Source organism: Phaenicophaeus curvirostris, chromosome 8, assembly GCF_032191515.1.
Source record: "Phaenicophaeus curvirostris isolate KB17595 chromosome 8, BPBGC_Pcur_1.0, whole genome shotgun sequence".
In the NCBI taxonomy this organism is placed as follows: domain Eukaryota; kingdom Metazoa; phylum Chordata; class Aves; order Cuculiformes; family Cuculidae; genus Phaenicophaeus; species Phaenicophaeus curvirostris.
In genome coordinates, this window is record NC_091399.1 from 17,318,616 (window position 1) to 17,341,430 (window position 22,815).

Sequence of the window (22,815 nt, forward strand, 5' to 3'; positions counted from 1 at the left end):
CCGCCTGTTCCGGCAGGGCTCTCTCCGCCTGGGCACATCCGAGGGATTTGTCCAGTGTGTTTGGCAGAGGCCGAGCAGGGAGGCTGTTACTTTGACTGCAGCTCAGGGCAGAAAGAATTGCTGAGCGTGGTGTGGTTCTGAGAGAAAGTAATTTTGTCTGATTTTGAGATGTGGGACAGGCTCAATATCCAGGAGGTCACTGTAACTGACTTTGTCTCCCTTGTAAGTGAGCGTTCCCTGTTGCACTCCAGAAGATCTGTTTAGGGTCACTGATTTCAGGCTAGGAAAGAAATAATGTTCCAAGTGCCTTCACTGTGAGAGGCTACAGACCTTTTGTGTTTCCAGCCCAGGGCTCTCCTGCTGTCTCCAGGAGTTGTGTGAACACTGCTGACCCAGTGGTCTTGCCCGGAGGGTGTGACAGTGGTTCCTTAGGCTGCACGTTTGTTGTGGGTGAAAGCATTCCCTAGTGTCCTTTCCCAGCTGGATCCACAGTGTGGGTCAGTGTGGAGAAGGAGAAAGAATGGCAATTAAAACTTCTTCCCTTAGTCCTTCCGTGCGTCCTGTCTCTTTGACATCAAAGCGGGAGGGGAGATGAATTTTCTTATGGATGTGATACCTTGGGCATGTTTTAGCTCCATGGAATTTTTAATGCATTTGCTTTGTTGTTTAGTTTTCCTTTCAGAAACGTGTTTCCAAGGAAGTCTCTCAGGAGTCAAGGCTTGGCCAGTTCCAGGGATCGAGACAAAGCAAACATTAAAGAACAGCAGTGCCCGAGTACTTTCTTGGTGTCCTTTCCTAGTAGCATTGCACTCCTCATCCCCTGCTGTTACTCCTTACCTCCTCCCCCTACAGGTCCGTGCCATCTCAGCATCTCCACTGCTCTTCTAGCTGGCTCTACCGCTTCCCCCTCTGTCTTTGCTTGTCCTCGACCTTCTCCCACAGCCCTAATACCTTTCCAGCTTTGCCTTCCTTGTAACAGCTCTGCTACCCCGGCTTTCCCCTGCCCGCAGCTCTCCCGCCTGCGTGCCTCCTCCCTTCTCCTCAGCCCCTCCAGGGGTTTTTCCTCTGGGCAGTGTGGCCGGGTTGCGTATCTGATCCCGGGGACCTCCTCCACCCTCTGGCCTCAGATGCTCCAGTTCCCAGCGGGCTGGTTGGGAAGAAATTGTACAGAAGGGTAGGGGCAAATGCTTGTTCCCCTTGGAGTCCTTTTCTTTGGAAGGCTTTGTCCTTCTTTCCGAAGGTGTGAAGCAGCCTGAAGCTGGGTGTGATCCTGAAGGCCTTTCTCGAGCTGCTGTCACTGGAGAGCTGCCTGTGGCCAAGGTCACAAACCCAGAGCTTGGCTGATGCCGGTTCACCCTCTCGGGGCGCTGGGATGGCACTTATCACCTGCTCCTTCTCCCTGTGGTTTCCGTGTCTGGCTCCCCACCCGCAGTAACCCCTACAGCCTATGGAAACATTTATATATCACAAATCCTGAAGGTCATTTTAAATGCTACCAAGAGCCCTCAGCCTCCGCCTCTCCAGGTCGCCAGCGCGGGAACGTTGGGCTGGGAATGGCTCTGCAGGGGAGCTCTGCTCTGAAGCGAGGAGAGATGCTGCATGGGAAGTGAAAGGGCAGGAGCTGAGCCGAGGGGAGGAGGGCTGATGGAGGGCCGGGAGGCTCCAAAGGGATCTGAACAGGCTGGACCGCTGGGCTGAGAGCAGTGGCATGAGGTTTAGCAAGGCCAAGGGCCGGGTCCTGCACTTGGGGCACAACAACCCTGAGCAGCTCCAGACTAGGAGAAGTCTGGCTGGAAAGCTGCCCAGGGGAGAAGGACCTGGGGGTGTTGGTTGGCAGCGACTGAACAGGAGCCAGCAGGGGCCCAGGCGGCGAAGAAGGCCAATGGCATCTTGGCTTGTGTCAGAAACAGCGTGGCCAGCAGGTCCAGGGAGGTTCTTCTCCCTCTGGACTCGGCCCTGGTGAGACCGCTCCTCGAATCCTGTGTTCAGCCCTGGCCCCTCACCACAAGAAGGATGTTGAGGCTCTGGAGCGAGTCCAGAGAAGAGCAACGACGCTGGGGAAGGGGCTGAGAGAGCTGGGGGTGTTTAGCCTGGAGAAGAGGAGGCTGAGGGGAGACCTCATTGCTCTCTCCAACTACCTGAAAGGACGTTGTGGAGAGGAGGGTGCTGGGCTCTTCTCCCAAGTGACAGGAGACAGGACGAGAGGGAATGGCCTCAAGCTCCACCAGGGGAGGGTCAGGGTGGACGTTAGGAAAAATTTTTCACAGAGAGGGTCACTGGGCACTGGCAGAGGCTGCCCAGGGAGGGGGTTGAGTCACCATCCCTGGAGGGGTTTAAGGCACGGGTGGACGAGGTGCTAAGGGGCATGGTTCATGTTTGATAGGAATGGTTGGACTCTGTAGAGCCATATTTACAACAATGGCTTTCAGAAAGAAGTATCAAGGACGTGTCGTCCTTGTAAAATGTGAGTCATACTGATTAAGCAAAACTTAAATGTCAAAAGAAAAACATGTTGAGGGAGTAGTCAAGATGGAACATAGCTGTGCAAGCATGATAAACCGCAACTTCTGCAAATGAATGTAACCAATCATGAGCTAAGCTTTTGCAATATGTATGAGCTAATTAAACACTGTATAAAAGAAGCAGCCGTGAATCAATAAAACTGAGCTCTGATCACCTATCATAGTGTGTTCGACTCCCTCCGTCGCTCTCCAATTTCAACAGACTCGATGATCTGGTGGGTCTCTTCCAACCTCGTCATTCTATGATTCTATGACTTCTCCAGGAATTCTACTCAACTGGAGCCCTGCGTCCAGTCCTGGAGCCCTCAGCACAGGAAGCATATGGAGCTGTTGGAGCGAGTGCAGAGGAGGCCACGGAGATGATCTGAGGGCTGGAGCACTTTTCTTCGAGGCTGCCCACCTGCCAAACCTTTTCTGTTGTTTCCACTATTTCTAGTGAGCTTCCACCTAGGGGCACTGAACCTCCAGTGAATGTGGTCACTGTATTTATTGCTGATGGGTGGAGAAGGAATTCTTGCTTCACGTGCCCAAACTCAGCTGCACGTGCCCAGCTGGGGTGGCCTGGAAACGGTAGGGTTGGGTCCTTATTATTCCAGCTCTCCCAGTTTCTGAAAGAACTGCTGGCATTGTTCTTCATGCTTCAGAATGCGACCCTTCAGTTCAGTCAGCTTCTCTTGCAGCATTTGCAGGGGTCTTTTCTGCTCCCTGCTTTCTTCTGTCTGAGCCCTCCTCAAACATTCGCCTTCCACTGATTTCCTCAGGAGCATGGACTTGATCTCCTCACGCTCCTTCTCCAGCTCTTCTCTCCTTTCTGCTTCTTGTCTCGTGCCTTTCAGGGTGTTCTCGACCTCTTCCAGCACCTCTGCCACTTGTTCGAGTTTCCTTTTCAGGGCAGCATTTTCCCCTTGAAGCTCTTCTGTCAAACCCACCTGCCTACGGAGGTGAGCGTTTTCCTGGGCCAGGCAGGAGTAGGCATTCCTGATCTTGGTGAGCAGCACCCGCAGTGCCTCACACATTTGGTAGTCGGTGCTGGCAAGGGAGTCCTCTTCGTGTGCAACCACTCGAGCCTGAAGCTCCTCCGCCACGTCCTGTGTGAATCACAGAATCACGAGGTTAGAAAAGACCCACAGGATCCCTGCCCCCCCCATGGCTGCGGCGGCTCGATGCTGCAACAGCTTCACCGGGCGCTCGGGAAACTTCTGGCCTCCTCAGGAAGCGGCTGGGAGGGAGGCAGCCCTGCTCTGAGGCTTTGCTTCCCAGAGCTCCCTGCTGAGCCCCACAAGGAGTCCAGCCACGCGCCCAAAGCAGATCCAGGCTACGATCCTACAGCTCTTCACTAAGTTTGCTACAGCTCTAAGCCAATTCCATTCCGAAGGAGTAAGGTACAAAGCAAAAAACCAATTCAACAACCGGCTTGAGGATCCCATTGATCCCACGTTTTGGCAGCGAACGCTTGCTCTCCTCAGCCAGAGTGTGCACAGGCATAAACCCCAAACCCTCAGCTTGCTGAGAAACACACCGAGCAGAGTCTGTGAGGGAAGAGCCGGGAACAGCAGCCCCCAACTGTCTGGGGCTGGGCGGGTGCCAGTCGATCGCTGCTGGCGTGCAGATGGAGCAGGAGCACCCAGGAGTTCCCTGCGGGGCAGGTGTCCCCAGCAGCCCAGCCCTGAGCAGCATTTACCTGCCTGTGGTCAAGCGCCTGAAGCGCTTCAAGGAATCGCTCCATGTCAAGCCTGAATTGCTCCTTGTCCCTCTTCAGGTCCTCCTGGGCCGTATGAAGGCTCTCCAGATTGCGGTGGAAGGAGACCTTCTGCAGCTGCAGCTGCTCTTGATCCTTTTTAAGCTGGTCCATGTCCAGCTTCAGTAGAGCCTTCTCCATCTCCACTGCCTCCTGGGATGTACGAAGGCTCTCCAGATCTCGCTGGAAGGAGATCTTCTGCAGCTGCAGCTGCTCTTGATCCTTTTTCAGCTGGTCCATGTCCAGCTTCAATTGAGCCTTCTCCACCTCCACTGTCTCCTGGGATGTATGAAGGCTCTCCAGATCCCGCTGGAAGGAGACCTTCTGCAGCTGCAGCTGCTCTTGATCCTTTTTAAGCTGGTCCATGTCCGGCTTCAATTGAGCCTTCTCCATCTCCACTGCCTCCTGGGATGTACGAAGGCTCTCCAGATCAACCTGCAAGGAGACCTTCTGCAGCTGCAGCTGCTCTTGATCCTTTTTCAGCTGGTCCATGTCCCGCTTCAATTGAGCCTTCTCCATCTCCACTGCCTCCTGGGATGTATGAAGGCTCTCCAGCTCCTGCTGGAAGGAGACCTTCTGCAGCTGCAGCTCCTCTTGATGCTTTTTGAGATCTTGCCACATTCTCTGGAGCTCCTCGTTTTCCTGGGCAAGGTGGGCCTCCTTCACCTCTAGCTCCTTCTCCCGTATTTCAAGTTCGTCTCTCCTCTTCTCTCTGAGGGAACCGGGTACCACTGATTCTGCTGACAGCAGGGAGGTCGAGGTCTCCTTCTCTTGCCTTCTCTCTTCTGAGGAGAGTGGCAGGCGCTGTGCAACGCCTGCTGCTGGTTCAGGGGATGAATTCCTCTTAGTCACTTCCTCTTGATTCTCTCCTTTAGGGGCTATTGCTCTTTTTGCATGACTCTTTGCCTGCTTCTTTCTCCGGGAATAGCTCCAGCAGCAGCCAAGAAGCCCCACCGATGCAGGGATGGCATCGAGTACAACATCGTGGAAGTAGAAACGCATTTTACAGACCCTGGGCTGTTCCCTAGAAGGAGAAACAGAAACCATGGTCAGACGGTCACAGGGAAGGTTACAGGAAGGTTCAAGTTGATAAATGCCTTCAGGGATTTCTGTTTGCATCAACAGGCTCTGGGAATTCCGTCTGCTCTCCCAGCAGAGCTCCAGGGATCCCTAGACACTGATCACCAGGGTACTCCTCACTTTTCACCTCACCCTGAGGCCTGAACCAATTTCCCCTTCGTTCGGTGAGTGCTCTGGATGCTGAGGGCTCCCTGCCCCCGGGATGGTCTGTGCTGGCGACCGGCTGCTTCAGGTCTCCCCCAGAAGAGAGAAGAGGACAACTCCCCAGTGACTGAGCCCCCATGCTCTGCGGGGACAGACCCGAGCGCACTGTGCTCCCTGCCTCCTCTGTCTCCCCCCGGGGAGGCTTATGCTGTCAAATCTCAAAACTAGTGGAAGTCGAGGCTGGAGTTGAAGAGCATCGTGAAGGATCACGGAGCAAACGAGCAGGGAGCTAAATTGGAAAAGAGCTTCAGCAGCCAGGCCACGATGCCTCCCTACAAACGCTGCAGTCAGCGATCCAGCGCTCGGGAAAGAAATACGATTGTGGAGACAGAGCGCTGGGCAAGGCTGGCAGAGTGAAACCAAAATGGGAAACCTCTGGGCTCTGGGCGTTTCCCAGCAGAATTTATCCAGAAGGCATAAGAACAGGAGCTGACAATACTGTGAGGGACTGGAGGCCCTTCCATGGAGAATAAAATCATAGAATCATCGAACAGTTTGGGTTGGAAGGGACCTTAAACATGACCCAATTCCAGCCCCTGCCCTGGGCAGGGACATCCCACTGGCTCAGGCTGCCCAAGCCCCATCCAGCCCGGCCTTGGACACCTCCAGGGATGGGGCAGCCACAGCTTCCTGGGGCAACCTGGGCCAGGGCCTCAGCACTCCCATGGTGAAGAAGTTCTTCCTAGTGTCTAGTCCAAATCTGCCCCTCTCCAGTTTATCCCCATTGCCCCTCGTCCTGTCTCCACAAGCCTTTGTGAACAGCCCCTCCCCGGCTTTCTTGGAGCCCCTTCAGGTACTGGAAGGTCACTATAAGATCTCCTTGGAGCCTTCTCTTCTCCAAGCTGAACAACCCCAACTCTCTCAGCCTGTCCTCGCATGGGAGGTGCTCCAGCCCTCGGATCATCTCTGGAGCCTCCTCCGGGCCTGTTCCAACAGCTCCATCTCCTTCTTCTGTTGGGGATTCCAGAAATGGACATAATACACCAGATGAGGTCTGACCAGAGAGGAACAGAGGGGCAGAATCCCTTTCTTTGTCCTGCTGGCCACACTGCTTCGGATGCAGCCCAGGATACGATCGGATTTCTGGGCTCTGAGGGCACTTTGCTGGCTCATGTCGAGCTTCTCATCGACCAAAAATCCAAGCAGTGACTGCCCAGAAGCAGACACGGGCAGAGCTGACGTACCCTTCGCGCAGACAGATTTTCTGTTCCAGCAGAACTGGTACGGGGCACTGCAAAATCCAAATGGCAGCCCAAAAGCTTTGTTGATCTCGCCCTGAGAAAGGCGCAGGCAGCTCCCAGTGGAGAGACTACCTGCCTCCTGCAGATCCTCCTGGGGAGTGAATCCAGAGTGTGCTTGCCCTGGGCACCAGAGATGTCTCCAAGGCAACAGGGGAGCATCACAGAGGATGATATCACAGACGCGGCTCCCACAGGCCGGGGCGGGGCCTGAGGGCCTCCTTTCAGGTAGCTGGAGGGAGGAATGAGGTCTCCCCTCAGCCTCCTCTTCTCCAGGCTAAACACCCCCAGCTCTCTCAGCCCCTTCCCCAGCTTTGTTGCTCTTCTCTGGACTCGCTCCAGAGCCTCAACATCCTTCTTGTGGTGAGGGGCCAGGGCTGAACACAGGATTCGAGGAGTGGTCTCACCAGGGCCGAGTCCAGAGGGAGAAGAACCTCCCTGGACCTGCTGGCCACGCCGTTTCTGACACAAGCCAAGATGCCATTGGCCTTCTTGGCCACCTGGGCCCCTGCTGGCTCCTGTTCAGTCGCTGCCAACCAACACCCCCAGGTCCTTCTCCCCCGGGCAGCTTTCCAGCCAGACTTCTCCTAGTCTGGAGCTGCTCAGGGTTGTTGTGCCCCAAGTGCAGGACCCGGCCCTTGGCCTTGCTAAACCTCATGCCACTGCTCTCAGCCCAGCGGTCCAGCCTGTTCAGATCCCTTTGGAGCCTCCCGGCCCTCCATCAGCCCTCCTCCCTTCGGCTCAGCTCCTGCCCTTTCACTTCCCATGCAGCATCTCTCCTCGCTTCAGAGCAGAGCTCCCCTGCAGAGCCATTCCCAGCCCAACAGGCTGTTGAACAGAGAGATCTTGAGTGATATCAAGAAGAAGAGAAATGTTTATGGGCTCTGGAGGAGGGGACAGGCCTCTTGGGTGGACTACAGGAGGGAAGTGAGATTGTGTAGAGAAAAAATCAGAAGGGCTAAGGCTCAGCTAGAAATCAGATTGGCCAAGTCTGTGAAAGATAACAAAAAATCCTTCTATAAATATATAAATAATAAAAGGAGGACTAGGGAGACCATACAGTCCCTATTGGACGCAGAAGGAACAACAGTGACAGGGGATGAGGAAAAACCTGAGGTGCTTATTGCCTTCTTTGCCTCAGTCTTTAATTGTAAAGAAAGTCATTCCGTCTGTGTACAAACCCAGGAGCTAGAGGAGCGAAATGAGGCTCCCACGATCCAAGAGGAGGTGGTCAGAGCCTTGCTAGCCCGACTGGACACCCACAAGTCTGTGGGGCCGGATGGGATCCATCCAAGGGTGTTGAAGGAGCTGGCGGATGTGCTGGCCAAACCCCTTTCCATCATCTTCCAGCAGTCCTGGAAGACTGGGGAAGTCCCACTGGACTGGAGGCTGGCTGATGTTGTGCCCATCTACAAGAAGGGTCACAGGGAGGACCCAGGGAACTCCAGGCCTGTCAGTCTGACCTCAGTGCCAGGGAAAGTCATGGAGCAGGTGATCTTGAGTGCTACCATGAAGCACATGCAAGAGAACCGGGTGATCAGGCCCAGGCAACACGGGTTCACAAAAGGCAGGTCTTGCCAAACTAACCTGATCGCCTTCTATGACAAAGTGACTCGGCTGCTGGATGAGGGAAAGGCTGTGGCTGTGTCTTCCTGGACTTCAGTAAAGCCTTTGACACAGTCTCTCACAGCATTCTGCTTCGGAAACTGTCACCTCTGGCCTGGACAGGCGCACACTCTCCTGGGTGGAAAACCGGTTGGCTGGAGGGCCCAGAGAGTGGTGGGAAATGGTGTGAAATCCAGCTGGAGGCCATTGACAAGTGGGGTTCCCCAGGGCTCAGTGCTGGGTCCAGCCCTGTTCAATGTCTTTATCAATGACCTGGATGAAGGCATCGAGTGCACCCTTAGCAAGTTTGCGGACGACACTAAGCTGGGTGGAAGTGTTGATCTGCTGGAGGGTAGGGAGGCTCTGCAAAGGGATCTGGACAGGCTGGACCGCTGGGCAGAGTCCAATGGCATGAGGTTTAACAAGGCCAAATGCCGGGTCCTGCACTTGGGGCACAACAACCCTGAGCAGTGCTACAGACTAGGAGAAGTCTGGCTGGAAAGCTGCCTGGAGGAGAGGGACCTGGGGGTGTTGGTTGACAGGGACTGAACATGAGCCAGCAGTGGCCCAGGTGGCCAAGAAGGCCAATGGCATCTTGGCTTGGATCAGAAACGGCGTGTCTCTAAATTGGAGGGGGGAAGATTTGGATTAGGCAGTAGGAAGAAATTCTTGGTGATTTGGGTGGCGAGGCCCTGGCCCAGGTTGCCCAGGGCAGTGGTGGGTGTCCCATCCCTGGAGGTGTTCAAGGCCAGGTTGGAAGGGGTTTCGAGCCACGTGATCCAGTGGGAGGTGTCCCTGCCCTCGGCAGGGTGTGGAACTGGATGGGCTTTTAGGTCCCTTCCCACCCAAACCGTTCTGAGATCTGTGATTTGAATACATTTGAAATATATTCCTGCTCGGGATCCCCTGGGTGGTTGGAGCGCAAATCTAGCCGTGTGCAAGAGAAAGTCAGAGACCAGTCAGCTTTGCCCGGGTTCTCTGGAGGGACAAAGGCAGCGCTACCAACCTAATCCTCACCGTGTCTCACAGGAACTGCAGCTGAAGCGTTAGCTCAAGGACCCTGTCATTTCTTCAACCCGGGGACAGCTTGAAGCTGAAGATGCCAACAGCTGCCCGAAGCGCGGAGCAGAGGAAGAAACATTGGAAGGAAAGGAGGAAATTGCTGTTGTGCAGGTGCCTGTCGTAGCTGCAGGGCGCTGCTTTCCAGCAGGGCCTTTTTATTTCTCGCTGGCTGCTTGCAATGGGAAACGGCATGAAGATCAGCCTCTCGGCCTTCCGTGAAACACAGAGTTTTAAACTAAATTCCGTTTGCAAGGTTTACATAGATGTGCTGTGAAGTCGTTTAGAGATCTTCAAGCAATGCCCTTGTCTGGCACCATGATGTGTTTCATAGCGTCACTCAAAGCGACCGAATGCTTCAGCTTTCAAAATGTTTCTTTTAGGGGTCCTGCCAGCAGCTGCTTAGATTTCAGGTGTCAGCGTTGTCTTTGCTTCTGTGTTTCAGAGAAACAGGCAACTGATGTTGCTTGAAGGGATGTAGGAAGCTTCTGTGTTTTCAAGGACTGAAAATCCTTGTGCTGCTGTTGTTGGTGACCTTAGTGAGTGGAAAATTAACTGCTGGGATTCATCCTCTTTTGTCCCCACAGAGGGAGCAGTGGCTGTGGCAGAGATGTTCTGTGCAGTGGGACCGGCGAGGGAGGTGACTGCGGCCCTCTGCTCCGCTCTGGTGAGACCCCACCTGGAGCCCTGTGTTCAGCTCTGGAATCCCCAACGTGCCAGTGACACAGACCTGTTAGAGCGACTCAGTCTGCTCTCCCAGGCCGAGAGGGAGGCAATATTTGAGGGCACCTCATTTCCCGCCTGTTCCGGCAGGGCTCTCTCCGCCTGGGCGCATCCGAGGGATTTGTCCAGTGTGTTTGGCAGAGGCCGAGCAGGGAGGCTTTTACCTTGACTCCGGCTCAGGGCAGAAAGAATTGCTGAGCGTGGTGTGGTTCTGAGAGAAAGTAATTTTGTCTGATTTTGAGATGTGGGACAGGCTCAATATCCAGGAGGTCACTGTAACTGACTTTGTCTCCCTTGTAAGTGAGCGTTCCCTGTTGCACTCCAGAAGATCTGTTTAGGGTCACTGATTTCAGGCTAGGAAAGAAATAATGTTCCAAGTGCCTTCACTGTGAGAGGCTACAGACCTTTTGTGTTTCCAGCCCAGGGCTCTCCTGCTGTCTCCAGGAGTTGTGTGAACACTGCTGACCCAGTGGTCTTGCCCGGAGGGTGTGACAGTGGTTCCTTAGGCTGCACGTTTGTTGTGGGTGAAAGCATTCCCTAGTGTCCTTTCCCAGCTGGATCCACAGCGTGGGTCAGTGTGGAGAAGGAGAAAGAATGGCAATTAAAACTTCTTCCCTTAGTCCTTCCGTGCGTCCTGTCTCTTTGACATCAAAGCGGGAGGGGAGATGAATTTTCTTATGGATGTGATACCTTGGGCATGTTTTAGCTCCATGGAATTTTTAATGCATTTGCTTTGTTGTTTAGTTTTCCTTTCAGAAACGTGTTTCCAAGGAAGTCTCTCAGGAGTCAAGGCTTGGCCAGTTTCAGGGATCGAGACAAAGCAAACATTAAAGAACAGCAGTGCCCGAGTACTTTCTTGGTGTCCTTTCCTAGTAGCATTGCACTCCTCGTCCCCTGCTGTTACTCCTTACCTCCTCCCCCTACAGCTCCGTGGGGTCTCAGCATCTGCGCTGCTCTTCTAGCTGGCTCTACCGCTTCCCCCTCTGTCTTTGCTTGTCCTCGACCTCCTCCCACAGCCGTAAAATCTTTCCAGCTTTGCCTTCCTTGTAACAGCTCTGCTACCCCGGCTTTCCCCTGCCCGCAGCTCTCCCGCCTGCGTGCCTCCTCCCTTCTCCTCAGCCCCTCCAGGGGTTTTTCCTCAGGGCAGTGTGGCCCGGTTGCGTATCTGATCCCGGGGACCTCCTCCACCCTCTGGCCTCAGATGCTCCAGTTCCCAGCGGGCTGGTTGGGAAGAAATTGTACAGAAGGGTAGGGGCAAATGCTTCTTCCCCTTGGAGTCCTTTTCTTTGGAAGGCTTCGTCCTTCTTTCCGAAGGTGTGAAGCAGCCTGAAGCTGGGTGTGATCCTGAAGGCCTTTCTCGAGCTGCTGTCACTGGAGAGCTGCCTGCGGCCAAGGTCACAAACCCAGAGCTCGGCTGATGCCGGTTCACCCTCTCGGGGCGCTGGGATGGCACTTATCACCTGCTCCTTCTCCCTGTGGTTTCCGTGTCTGGCTCCCCACCCGCAGTAACCCCTACAGCCTATGGAAACATTTATATATCACAAATCCTGAAGGTCATTTTAAATGCTACCAAGAGCCCTCAGCCTCGGCTTCTCCAGGTCGCCAGCGCGGGAACGTTGGGCTGGGGATGGCTCTGCAGGGGAGCTCTGCTCTGAAGCGAGGAGAGATGCTGCATGGGAAGTGAAAGGGCAGGAGCTGAGCCGAGGGGAGGAGGGCTGATGGAGGGCCGGGAGGCTCCAAAGGGATCTGAACAGGCTGGACCGCTGGGCTGAGAGCAGTGGCATGAGGTTTAGCAAGGCCAAGGGCCGGGTCCTGCACTTGGGGCACAACAACCCTGAGCAGCTCCAGACTAGGAGAAGTCTGGCTGGAAAGCTGCCCGGGGGAGAAGGACCTGGGGGTGTTGGCTGGCAGCGACTGAACAGGAGCCAGCAGGGGCCCAGGTGGCCAAGAAGGCCAATGGCATCTTGGCTTGTGTCAGAAACAGCGTGGCCAGTAGGTCCAGGGAGGTTCTTCTCCCTCTGGACTCGGCCCTGGTGAGACCGCTCCTCGAATCCTGTGTTCAGCCCTGGCCCCTCACCACAAGAAGGATGTTGAGGCTCTGGAGCAAGTCCAGAGAAGAGCAACGAAGCTGGGGAAGGGGCTGAGAGAGGTGGGGGTGTTTAGCCTGGAGAAGAGGAGGCTGAGGGGAGACCTCATTGCTCTCTCCAACTACCTGAAAGGACGTTGTGGAGAGGAGGGTGCTGGGCTCTTCTCCCAAGTGACAGGAGACAGGACGAGAGGGAATGGCCTCAAGCTCCACCAGGGGAGGGTCAGGGTGGACGTTAGGAAAAATTTTTCACAGAGAGGGTCACTGGGCACTGGCAGAGGCTGCCCAGGGAGGGGGTTGAGTCACCATCCCTGGAGGGGTTTAAGGCACGGGTGGACGAGGTGCTAAGGGGCATGGTTCATGTTTGATAGGAATGGTTGGACTCTGTAGAGCCATATTTACAACAATGGCTTTCAGAAAGAAGTATCAAGGACGTGTCGTCCTTGTAAAATGTGAGTCATACTGATTAAGCAAAACTTAAATGTCAAAAGAAAAACATGTTGAGGGAGTAGTCAAGATGGAACATAGCTGTGCAAGCATGATAAACCGCAACTTCTGCAAATGAATGTAACCAATCATGAGCTAAGCTTTTGCAATATGTATGAGCTAATTAAACACTGTATAAAAGAAGCAGCCGTGAATCAATAAAACTGAGCTCTGATCACCTATCATAGTGTGTTCGACTCCCTCCGTCGCTCTACAATTTCAAGAAATGGTGACCCCGACGTGATAAGGGTTAACGGAGAGAAAACGGAGAATATACCCGGGTCCAGTGGAATAAAGGACGACCAAAGTGCTTCTGTGATAGCACCGGGTCCCGAGGGGCGAATAACGCATCGGCCGGAGGACGCTGCGAGGACTGCCAGACTGAGCTAAGCCATTAAGGTATAGATTTATGAATAATATTTAAAGAGAGATAAATAAGAGAAATATATAAATAAGAGAAATAAATAAGAGAAAATAAAAAAATGGAAAGGCAGGCAGTGTTAACCCTATTTACTCAATTTTTGAGACAAAAAGGGGTAAAAGAGATTGATTTAAATAAGGAACTTCCAAATTTGGTAGCTTATGGGGTAGTGAAAGGATGTTTTATCAATCCAAGTACTATCCATGAACTGTCAGAGTGGAGGAAGTTCGGGGATGTAATATGGGAGGCTGTATTGGACGACGATAAGACTGCAAAAAAGTTAGGAAAACAATGGCGGGTTGTTCATAATGTTTTATTGCAACACGCTACGGAAATAAAAGCTGCAAAATCCGCTCATGCTGCAAGTGCAAAAAATCAAGAGTATCTGGATGAGGCATCGGCGGGACCTCCGCGTTATAAGACTCTGGTAATGCCTATGTCGAGCAATGACCATGTTGCCCCCCCCGCACCTTCTCAGGCAGAACCTCCTCCGCCTAGCGAGGTCTCTGTTCCCGAAGAGCAGCGGCAATCGCTGGGATCGGAGGTAGCGGAACAACTGCGGAAAAGGGCAGAGTGTTGGTCGAAACTTGCCGCGGAATACATTACGCAGGGGGATAACGAAGCGGTTGAGTCGCTGGCCTTTCCTGTTATATACGAACGACGTGATAATAACGTAGTAATGCAATTCACACCAATAGATTGGAAGCTGTTATCACAGCTACGAGCAACTGTAGCAGAGAGCGGATTGCAGGGCGAGCCCACGATACAAATTTTAGAATATTTGTTTGAAAACAATACCATTATGCCATCAGAATGTCGGAATATAATGAAATTGATTTGTACCCCATCTCAACAGTTATTACGTGGGGCACATTGGCAGGCGGCAGCACAAGAATCCGTGGCCATGCAACGTCAACAAGGGGACCCGTTATTTGGTATAACGGTAGAAGCGTTATTAGGAATCGGTCCATATCATTCTATTGAGGCACAAGCGACATTAGGGCCAGATAGACTGCGAGAAGCAATGAGAGTATTCCGAAAAGCATTAAGTTTAGTCAAAGATGTAGGAGGAGTACCAGCTTATATGAGCATTAAGCAAGGACAAGAGGAACCGTTAGGGGCATTTATAGATAAACTGATTGCCGCGATAAAGAAGGCAGGAGTAGCAGTATATATGCATGGGGCAATATTAAAGCAATGTGTAATACAGAATGGTAATACCAAAACGAGACATATGTTGTCATCAATGGGTGCCAATTGGACAATAGAAGAGACCTTAGAAAGAGCAGCTAATATGCCACAAGGCCAGGCCGCGTTTGTTGTGCAGGCAATAGAGGAAGTGGGAAATCAGATAGCTGAAAAACTAAAAGAGGGTTTGAGAGAGGGGCAGGAAAATAGCTCACAAATAATGGCAGCATTAGCTCCTTTGAGGTCCTCTTCAGCAAGTCCTGTGCCAAGGCCACGAACCACGTTACATTGTTACCGGTGTGGACGCAATGGACATACCCAACGGGAATGCCGAACAAGATCTGTCTGGTGTAACCACTGTAATAGCGGCACTCATAACACTGCAGTCTGTCGACGGATTCCGGGAAACGGTCAGAACAGCGCGAATGCCAACAGCCGCGCCGGGACACAAATAGCTGCAGCAACGGTCTGCCCATCCAACCAGCAGGTCTACAACCCGCAACCAGAGGGAAATGCAAAAGCAGATGCATTGGTATCATGGGAACTCGATGGATTCCAGCTAAATGGGTGAAGCCGGCTCTGCATGATCGAGATGTGGACAATCAACATCTATCTTTGGATAGCTTCGACAACGACAATCATCCAGTCGCGCTCGTTGTGGACCAGGCCTCCGCGTGAAACTGTTTGGGTAACCATTGCCAACATTACCAACCAATCATCTATCTGTCTTGCCTTGGGATCAGTAACATCACCATTTCGTACATGTTTAATAGGTACCCCCACATGGAGACCAGAAGAGTTTAGTGGCTATGTAAACAATTTGACTTTGTTGAACTTTACAGCGGTTTATACAACAGTATATACAACCGGTCTATACCCTAGGCAAACAGATGGTGGTTGGCAATGTCAGCTAATATTGGGTTTGAATCAGACACTGACTAATGAACCTGAAGAACTGGAATTATTTGGTAGTCTAAATACCACCAATAGTACCAACAATGGAGGATGGTTTAGTTTTTGACCAAAAAACCACAGTAACTTTCACATTAAGCGTTATAAATGGGCATCATTATCTTCTGTTTTAGATCCCGGAAGTGTACACGAGAGTCTTTATAGCAATTGTAATGCTAGCAATGTCACCCAAGCGCATAGATTACCACCGGGAATATTCCTTATATGCGGTGACAGAGCATGGAATGGAGTCCCAAGTAATTTACAAGGAGGACCATGTTATATAGGGAAACTGGTATTATTCCACCCCAATATCAGTTCACTATTGTCATGGAGTAAGACACGAAAAAGGCGGTCTGTACATGAACTAGATTGTAACGAAATAGGGAGCCCGAAATTTTGGTCAGAATTAAGAGGAGTGATTACCTCAACGCTTTTGCCAGGCGCTTCAGCTAATAAAGCTTTAAATTTAGCCAAAGAAGTAGCATGTTGGGCAAAAGATGAAATAAATCGTACATCTGACGTTTTAGACTTGTTATCTCAAGATTCTGTTACTACACAACATGCTATTTTAGAAAATAGAGCAGCAATTGATTTTTTGCTTTTAGCGTAAGGACATGGTTGTGAAGAATTTGAAGGAATGTGTTGTATGTCTTTAACAAACAACTCTGTATCGATACACCGACGCATTGCAGAAATACAAGAACATTTACATGATTTAAAGGAAACAACCGGGTTTGACATATCATCTTGGTTTTCAAAGCTTGGTATTGGACCTTGGCTCCAGGGGTTGTTGAAAGAAGGTTTACGTTCGTTTGGTATCATCATTTTAATACTGATAGGCATGCAAGTTGCCATTAAGTGTGTATCAAAACGTATTAATCAAATTGTACTAGCAATACCTAAAGAAAACGGGGGAGATGTAGAGCCATATTTACAACAATGGCTTTCAGAAAGAAGTATCAAGGACGTGTCGTCCTTGTAAAATGTGAGTCATACTGATTAAGCAAAACTTAAATGTCAAAAGAAAAACATGTTGAGGGAGTAGTCAAGATAGAACATAGCTGTGCAAGCATGATAAACCGCAACTTCTGCAAATGAATGTAACCAATCATGAGCTAAGCTTTTGCAATATGTATGAGCTAATTAAACACTGTATAAAAGAAGCAGCCGTGAATCAATAAAACTGAGCTCTGATCACCTATCATAGTGTGTTCGACTCCCTCCGTCGCTCTCCAATTTCAACAGACTCGATGATCTGGTGGGTCTCTTCCAACCTCGTCATTCTATGATTCTATGACTTCTCCAGGAATTCTACTCAACTGGAGCCCTGCGTCCAGTCCTGGAGCCCTCAGCACAGGAAGCATATGGAGCTGTTGGAGCGAGTGCAGAGGAGGCCACGGAGATGATCTGAGGGCTGGAGCACTTTTCTTCGAGGCTGCCCACCTGCCAAAACTTTTCTGTTGTTTCCAATATTTCTAGTAAGCTTCCACCTAGGGGCACTGAACCTCCAGTGAATGTGGTCACTGTATTTATTGCTGATGGGTGGAGAAGGAATTCTTGCTTCACGTGCCCAAACTCAGCTGCACGTGCCCAGCTGGGGTGGCCTGGAAACGGTAGGGTTGGGTCCTTATTATTCCAGCTCTCCCAGTTTCTGAAAGAACTGCTGGCAGTGTTCTTCATGCTTCAGAATGCGACCCTTCAGTTCAGTCAGCTTCTCTTGCAGCATTTGCAGGGGTCTTTTCTGCTCCCTGCGTTCTTCTGTCTGAGCCCTCCTCAAACATTCGCCTTCCACTGATTTCCTCAGGAGCATGGACTTGATCTCCTCACGCTCCTTCTCCAGCTCTTCTCTCCTTTCTGCTTCTTGTCTCGTGCCTTTCAGGGTGTTCTCGACCTCTTCCAGCACCTCTGCCACTTGTTCGAGTTTCCTTTTCAGGGCAGCATTTTCCCCTTGAAGCTCTTCTGTCAAACCCACCTGCCTACGGAGGTGAGCGTTTTCCTGGGCCAGGCAGGAGTAGGCATTCCTGATCTTGGTGAGCAGCACCCGCAGTGCCTCACACATTTGGTAGTCGGTGCTGGCAAGGGAGTCCTCTTCATCTCCAACCACTCGAGCCTGAAGCTCCTCCGCCACGTCCTGTGTGAATCACAGAATCACGAGGTTAGAAAAGACCCACAGGATCCCTGCCCCTCCCATGGCTGCGGCGGCTCGATGCTGCAACAGCTTCACCGGGCGCTCGGGAAACTTCTGGCCTCCTCAGGAAGCGGCTGGGAGGGAGGCAGCCCTGCTCTGAGGCTTTGCTTCCCAGAGCTCCCTGCTGAGCTCCACAAGGAGTCCAGCCACGCGCCCAAAGCAGATCCAGGCTACGATCCTACAGCTCTTCACTAAGTTTGCTACAGCTCTAAGCCAATTCCATTCCGAAGGAGTAAGGTACAAAGCAAAAAACCAATTCAACAACCGGCTTGAGGATCCCATTGATCCCACGTTTTGGCAGCGAACGCTTGCGCTCCTCAGCCAGAGTGTGCACAGGCATAAACCCCAAACCCTCAGCTTGCTGAGAAACACAGCGAGCAGAGTCTGTGAGGGAAGAGCCGGGAACAGTAGCCCCCAACTGTCTGGGGCTGGGCGGGTGCCAGTCGATCGCTGCTGGCGTGCAGATGGAGCAGGAGCACCCAGGAGTTCCCTGCGGGGCAGGTGTCCCCAGCAGCCCAGCCCTGAGCAGCATTTACCTGCCTCTGGTCAAGCGCCTGAAGCGCTTCAAGGAATCGCTCCATGTCAAGCCTGAATTGCTCCTTGTCCCTCTTCAGGTCCTCCTGGGCCGTATGAAGGCTCTCCAGATTGCGGTGGAAGGAGACCTTCTGCAGCTGCAGCTGCTCTTGATCCTTTTTAAGCTGGTCCATGTCCAGCTTCAATTGAGCCTTCTCCATCTCCACTGCCTCCTGGGATGTACGAAGGCTCTCCAGATCTCGCTGGAAGGAGACCTTCTGCAGCTGCAGCTGCTCTTGATCCTTTTTCAGCTGGTCCATGTCCCGCTTCAATTGAGCCTTCTCCATCTCCACTGCCTCCTGGGATGTACGAAGGCTCTCCAGATCTCGCTGGAAGGAGATCTTCTGCAGCTGCAGCTGCTCTTGATCCTGTTGCAGCTGGTCCATGTCCAGCTTCAATTGAGCCTTCTCCATCTCCACTGTCTCCTGGGATGTATGAAGGCTCTCCAGATCCCGCTGGAAGGAGACCTTCTGCAGCTGCAGCTGCTCTTGATCCTTTTTCAGCTGGTCCATGTCCAGCTTCAATTGAGCCTTCTCCATCTCCACTGCCTCCTGGGATGTACGAAGGCTCTCCAGATCAACCTGCAAGGAGACCTTCTGCAGCTGCAGCTGCTCTTGATCCTTTTTCAGCTGGTCCATGTCCCGCTTCAATTGAGCCTTCTCCATCTCCACTGCCTCCTGGGATGTATGAAGGCTCTCCAGCTCCTGCTGGAAGGAGACCTTCTGCAGCTGCAGCTCCTCTTGATGCTTTTTGAGATCTTGCCACATTCTCTGGAGCTCCTCGTTTTCCTGGGCAATGTGGGCCTCCTTCACCTCTAGCTCCTTCTGCCGTATTTCAAGTTCGTCTCTCCTCTTCTCTCTGAGGGAACCGGGCACCATTGATTCTGCTGACAGCAGGGAGGTCGAGGTTTCCTTCTCTTGCCTTCTCTCTTCTGAGGAGAGTGGCAGGCGCTGTGCAACGCCTGCTGCTGGTTCAGGGGATGAATTCCTCTTAGTCACTTCCTCTTGATTCTCTGCTTTAGGGGCTATTGCTCTTTTTGCATGACTCTTTGCCTGCTTCTTTCTCCGGGAATAGCTCCAGCAGCAGCCAAGAAGCCCCACCGATGCAGGGATGGCATCGAGTACAACATCGTGGAAGTAGAAACGCATTTTACAGACCCTGGGCTGTTCCCTAGAAGGAGAAACAGAAACCATGGTCAGACGGTCACGGGGAAGGTTACAGGAAGGTTCAAGTTGATAAATGCCTTCAGGGATTTCTGTTTGCATCAACAGGCTCTGGGAATTCCGTCTGCTCTCCCAGCAGAGCTCCAGGGATCCCTAGTCACTGGTCACCAAGGTACTCCTCACTTTTCACCTCACCCTGAGGCCTGAACCAATTTCCCCTTCGCTCTGTGAGTGCTCTGGATGCTGAGGGCTCCCTGCCCCCGGGATGGTCTGTGCTGGCGACCGGCTGCTTCAGGTCTCCCCCAGAAGAGAGAAGAGGACAACTCCCCAGTGACTGAGCCCCCATGCTCTGCGGGGACAGACCCGAGCGCACTGTGCTCCCTGCCTCCTCTGTCTCCCCCCGGGGAGGCTTATGCTGTCAAATCTCAAAACTAGTGGAAGTCGAGGCTGGAGTTGAAGAGCATCGTGAAGGATCACAGAGCAAACGAGCAGGGAGCTAAATTGGAAAGGAGCTTCAGCAGCCAGGCCACGATGCCTCCCTACAAACGCTGCAGTCAGCGATCCAGCGCTCAGGAAAGAAATACGATTGTGGAGACAGAGCGCTGGGCAAGGCTGGCAGAGTGAAACCAAAATGGGAAACCTCTGGGCTCTGGGCGTTTCCCAGCAGAATTTATCCAGAAGGCATAAGAACAGGAGCTGACAATATTGTGAGGGACTGGAGGCCCTTCCACGGAGAATAAAATCATAGAATCATCGAACAGTTTGGGTTGGAAGGGACCTTAAACATGACCCAATTCCAGCCCCTGCCCTGGGCAGGGACATCCCACTGGCTCAGGCTGCCCAAGCCCCATCCAGCCCGGCCTTGGACACCTCCAGGGATGGGGCAGCCACAGCTTCCTGGGGCAACCTGGGCCAGGGCCTCAGCACTCCCATGGTGAAGAAATTCTTCCTAGTGTCTAGTCCAAATCTGCCCCTCTCCAGTTTATCCCCATTGCCCCTCGTCCTGTCACCACAAGCCTTTGTGAACAGCCCCTCCCCGGCTTTCTTGGAGCCCCTTCAGGTACTGGAAGGTCACTATAAGATCTCCTTGGAGCCTTCTCTTCTCCAAGCTGAACAACCCCAACTCTCTCAGCCTGTCCTCGCATGGGAGGTGCTCCAGCCCTCGGATCATCTCTGGAGCCTCCTCCGGGCCTGTTCCAACAGCTCCATCTCCTTCTTCTGTTGGGGATTCCAGAACTGGACATAATACCCCAGATGAGGTCTGACCAGAGAGGAACAGAGGGGCAGAATCCCTTTCTTTGTCCTGCTGGCCACACTGCTTCGGATGCAGCCCAGGATACGATCGGATTTCTGGGCTCTGAGGGCACTTTGCTGGCTCATGTCGAGCTTCTCATCGACCAAAAATCCAAGCAGTGACTGCCCAGAAGTAGACACGGGCAGAGCTGACGTACCCTTCGCGCAGACAGATTTTCTGTTCCAGCAGAACTGGTACGGGGCACTGCAAAATCCAAATGGCAGCCCAGAAGCTTTGTTGATCTCGCCCTGAGAAAGGCGCAGGCAGCTCCCAGTGGAGAGACCACCTGCCTCCTGCAGATCCTCCTGGGGAGTGAATCCAGAGTGTGCTTGCCCTGGGCACCAGAGATGTCTCCAAGGCAACAGGGGAGCATCACAGAGGATGATATCACAGACGGCCGGGGCGGGGCCTGAGGGCCTCCTTTCAGGTAGCTGGAGGGAGGAATGAGGTCTCCCCTCTGCCTCCTCTTCTCCAGGCTAAACACCCCCAGCTCTCTCAGCCCCTTCCCCAGCATCGTTGCTCTTCTCTGGACTCGCTCCAGAGCCTCTACATCCTTCTTGTGGTGAGGGGCCAGAGCTGAACACAGGATTCGAGGAGCGGTCTCACCAGGGCCGAGTCCAGAGGGAGAAGAACCTCCCTGGACCTACTGGCCACGCTGTTTCTGACCCAAGCCAAGATGCCATTGGCCTTCTTGGCCACCTGGGCCCCTGCTGGCTCCTGTTCAGTCGCTGCCAGCCAACACCCCCAGGTCCTTCTCCCCCGGGCAGCTTTCCAGCCAGACTTCTCCTAGTCTGGAGCTGCTCAGGGTTGTTGTGCCCCAAGTGCAGGACCCGGCCCTTGGCCTTGCTAAACCTCATGCCACTGCTCTCAGCCCAGCGGTCCAGCCTGTTCAGATCCCTTTGGAGCCTCCCGGCCCTCCATCAGCCCTCCTCCCCTCGGCTCAGCTCCTGCCCTTTCACTTCCCATGCAGCATCTCTCCTCGCTTCAGAGCAGACCTCCCCTGCAGAGCCATTCCCAGCCCAACAGGCCGTTGAACAGAGAGATCTTGAGTGATATCAAGAAGAAGAGAAATGTTTATGGGCTCTGGAAGAGGGGACAGGCCTCTTGGGTGGACTACAGGAGGGAAGTGAGATTGTGTAGAGAAAAAATCAGAAGGGCTAAGGCTCAGCTGGAAATCAGATTGGCCAAGTCTGTGAAAGATAACAAAAAATCCTTCTATAAATATATAAATAATAAAAGGAGGACTAGGGAGACCATACAGTCCCTATTGGACGCAGAAGGAACAACAGTGACAGGGGATGAGGAAAAACCTGAGGTGCTTAATGCCTTCGTTGCCTCAGTCTTCAGTTGTAAAGAAAGTCGTTCCGTCTGTGTACAAACCCAGGAGCTAGAGGAGCAAAATGAGGCTCCCACGATCCAAGAGGAGGTGGTCAGAGCCTTTCTAGCCCGACTGGACACCCACAAGTCTATGGGGCCGGATGGGATCCACCCAAGGGTGTTGAAGGAGCTGGCGGATGTGCTGGCCAAACCCCTTTCCATCATCTTCCAGCAGTCCTGGAAGACTGGGGAAGTCCCACTGGACTGGAGGCTGGCTGATGTTGTGCCCATTTACAAGAAGGGTCACAGGGAGGACCCAGGGAACTCCAGGCCTGTCAGTCTGACCTCAGTGCCAGGGATAGTCATGGAGCAGGTGATCTTGAGTGCTACCATGAAGCACATGCAAGAGAACCGGGTGATCAGGCCCAGGCAACACGGGTTCACAAAAGGCAGGTCTTGCCAAACTAACCTGATCGCCTTCTATGACAAAGTGACTCGGCTGCTGGATGAGGGAAAGGCTGTGGCTGTGTCTTCCTGGACTTCAGTAAAGCCTTTGACACAGTCTCTCACAGCATTCTGCTTCGGAAACTGTCACCTCTGGCCTGGACAGGCGCACACTCTCCTGGGTGGAAAACCGGTTGGCTGGAGGGCCCAGAGAGTGGTGGGAAATGGTGTGAAATCCAGCTGGAGGCCAGTGACAAGTGGGGTTCCCCAGGGCTCAGTGCTGGGTCCAGCCCTGTTCAATGTCTTTATCAATGACCTGGATGAAGGCATCGAGTGCACCCTTAGCAAGTTTGCGGACGACACTAAGCTGGGTGGAAGTGTTGATCTGCTGGAGGGTAGGGAGGCTCTGCAAAGGGATCTGGACAGGCTGGACCGCTGGGCAGAGTCCAATGGCATGAGGTTTAACAAGGCCAAATGCCGGGTCCTGCACTTGGGGCACAACAACCCTGAGCAGTGCTACAGACTAGGAGAA

General features: G+C 52.9%; 1 protein-coding gene across 1 annotated transcript; it reads right to left on the reverse strand.

The window, feature by feature from the left end:
• Positions 1-3,109: 3,109 nt before the first annotated feature.
• LOC138723358 (golgin subfamily A member 6-like protein 25) lies at positions 3,110-15,105 on the reverse strand. The gene is made up of 5 exons (XM_069862304.1): positions 15,083-15,105; positions 14,638-14,737; positions 13,633-13,718; positions 4,204-5,284; positions 3,110-3,610 (listed from the first exon to the last, which is right to left on the reverse strand). Exons 1-5 carry the CDS (start codon positions 15,103-15,105, stop codon positions 3,110-3,112), a joined length of 1,791 nt encoding a protein of 596 aa, XP_069718405.1.
• Between the last annotated feature and the right edge of the window lie 7,710 nt (positions 15,106-22,815).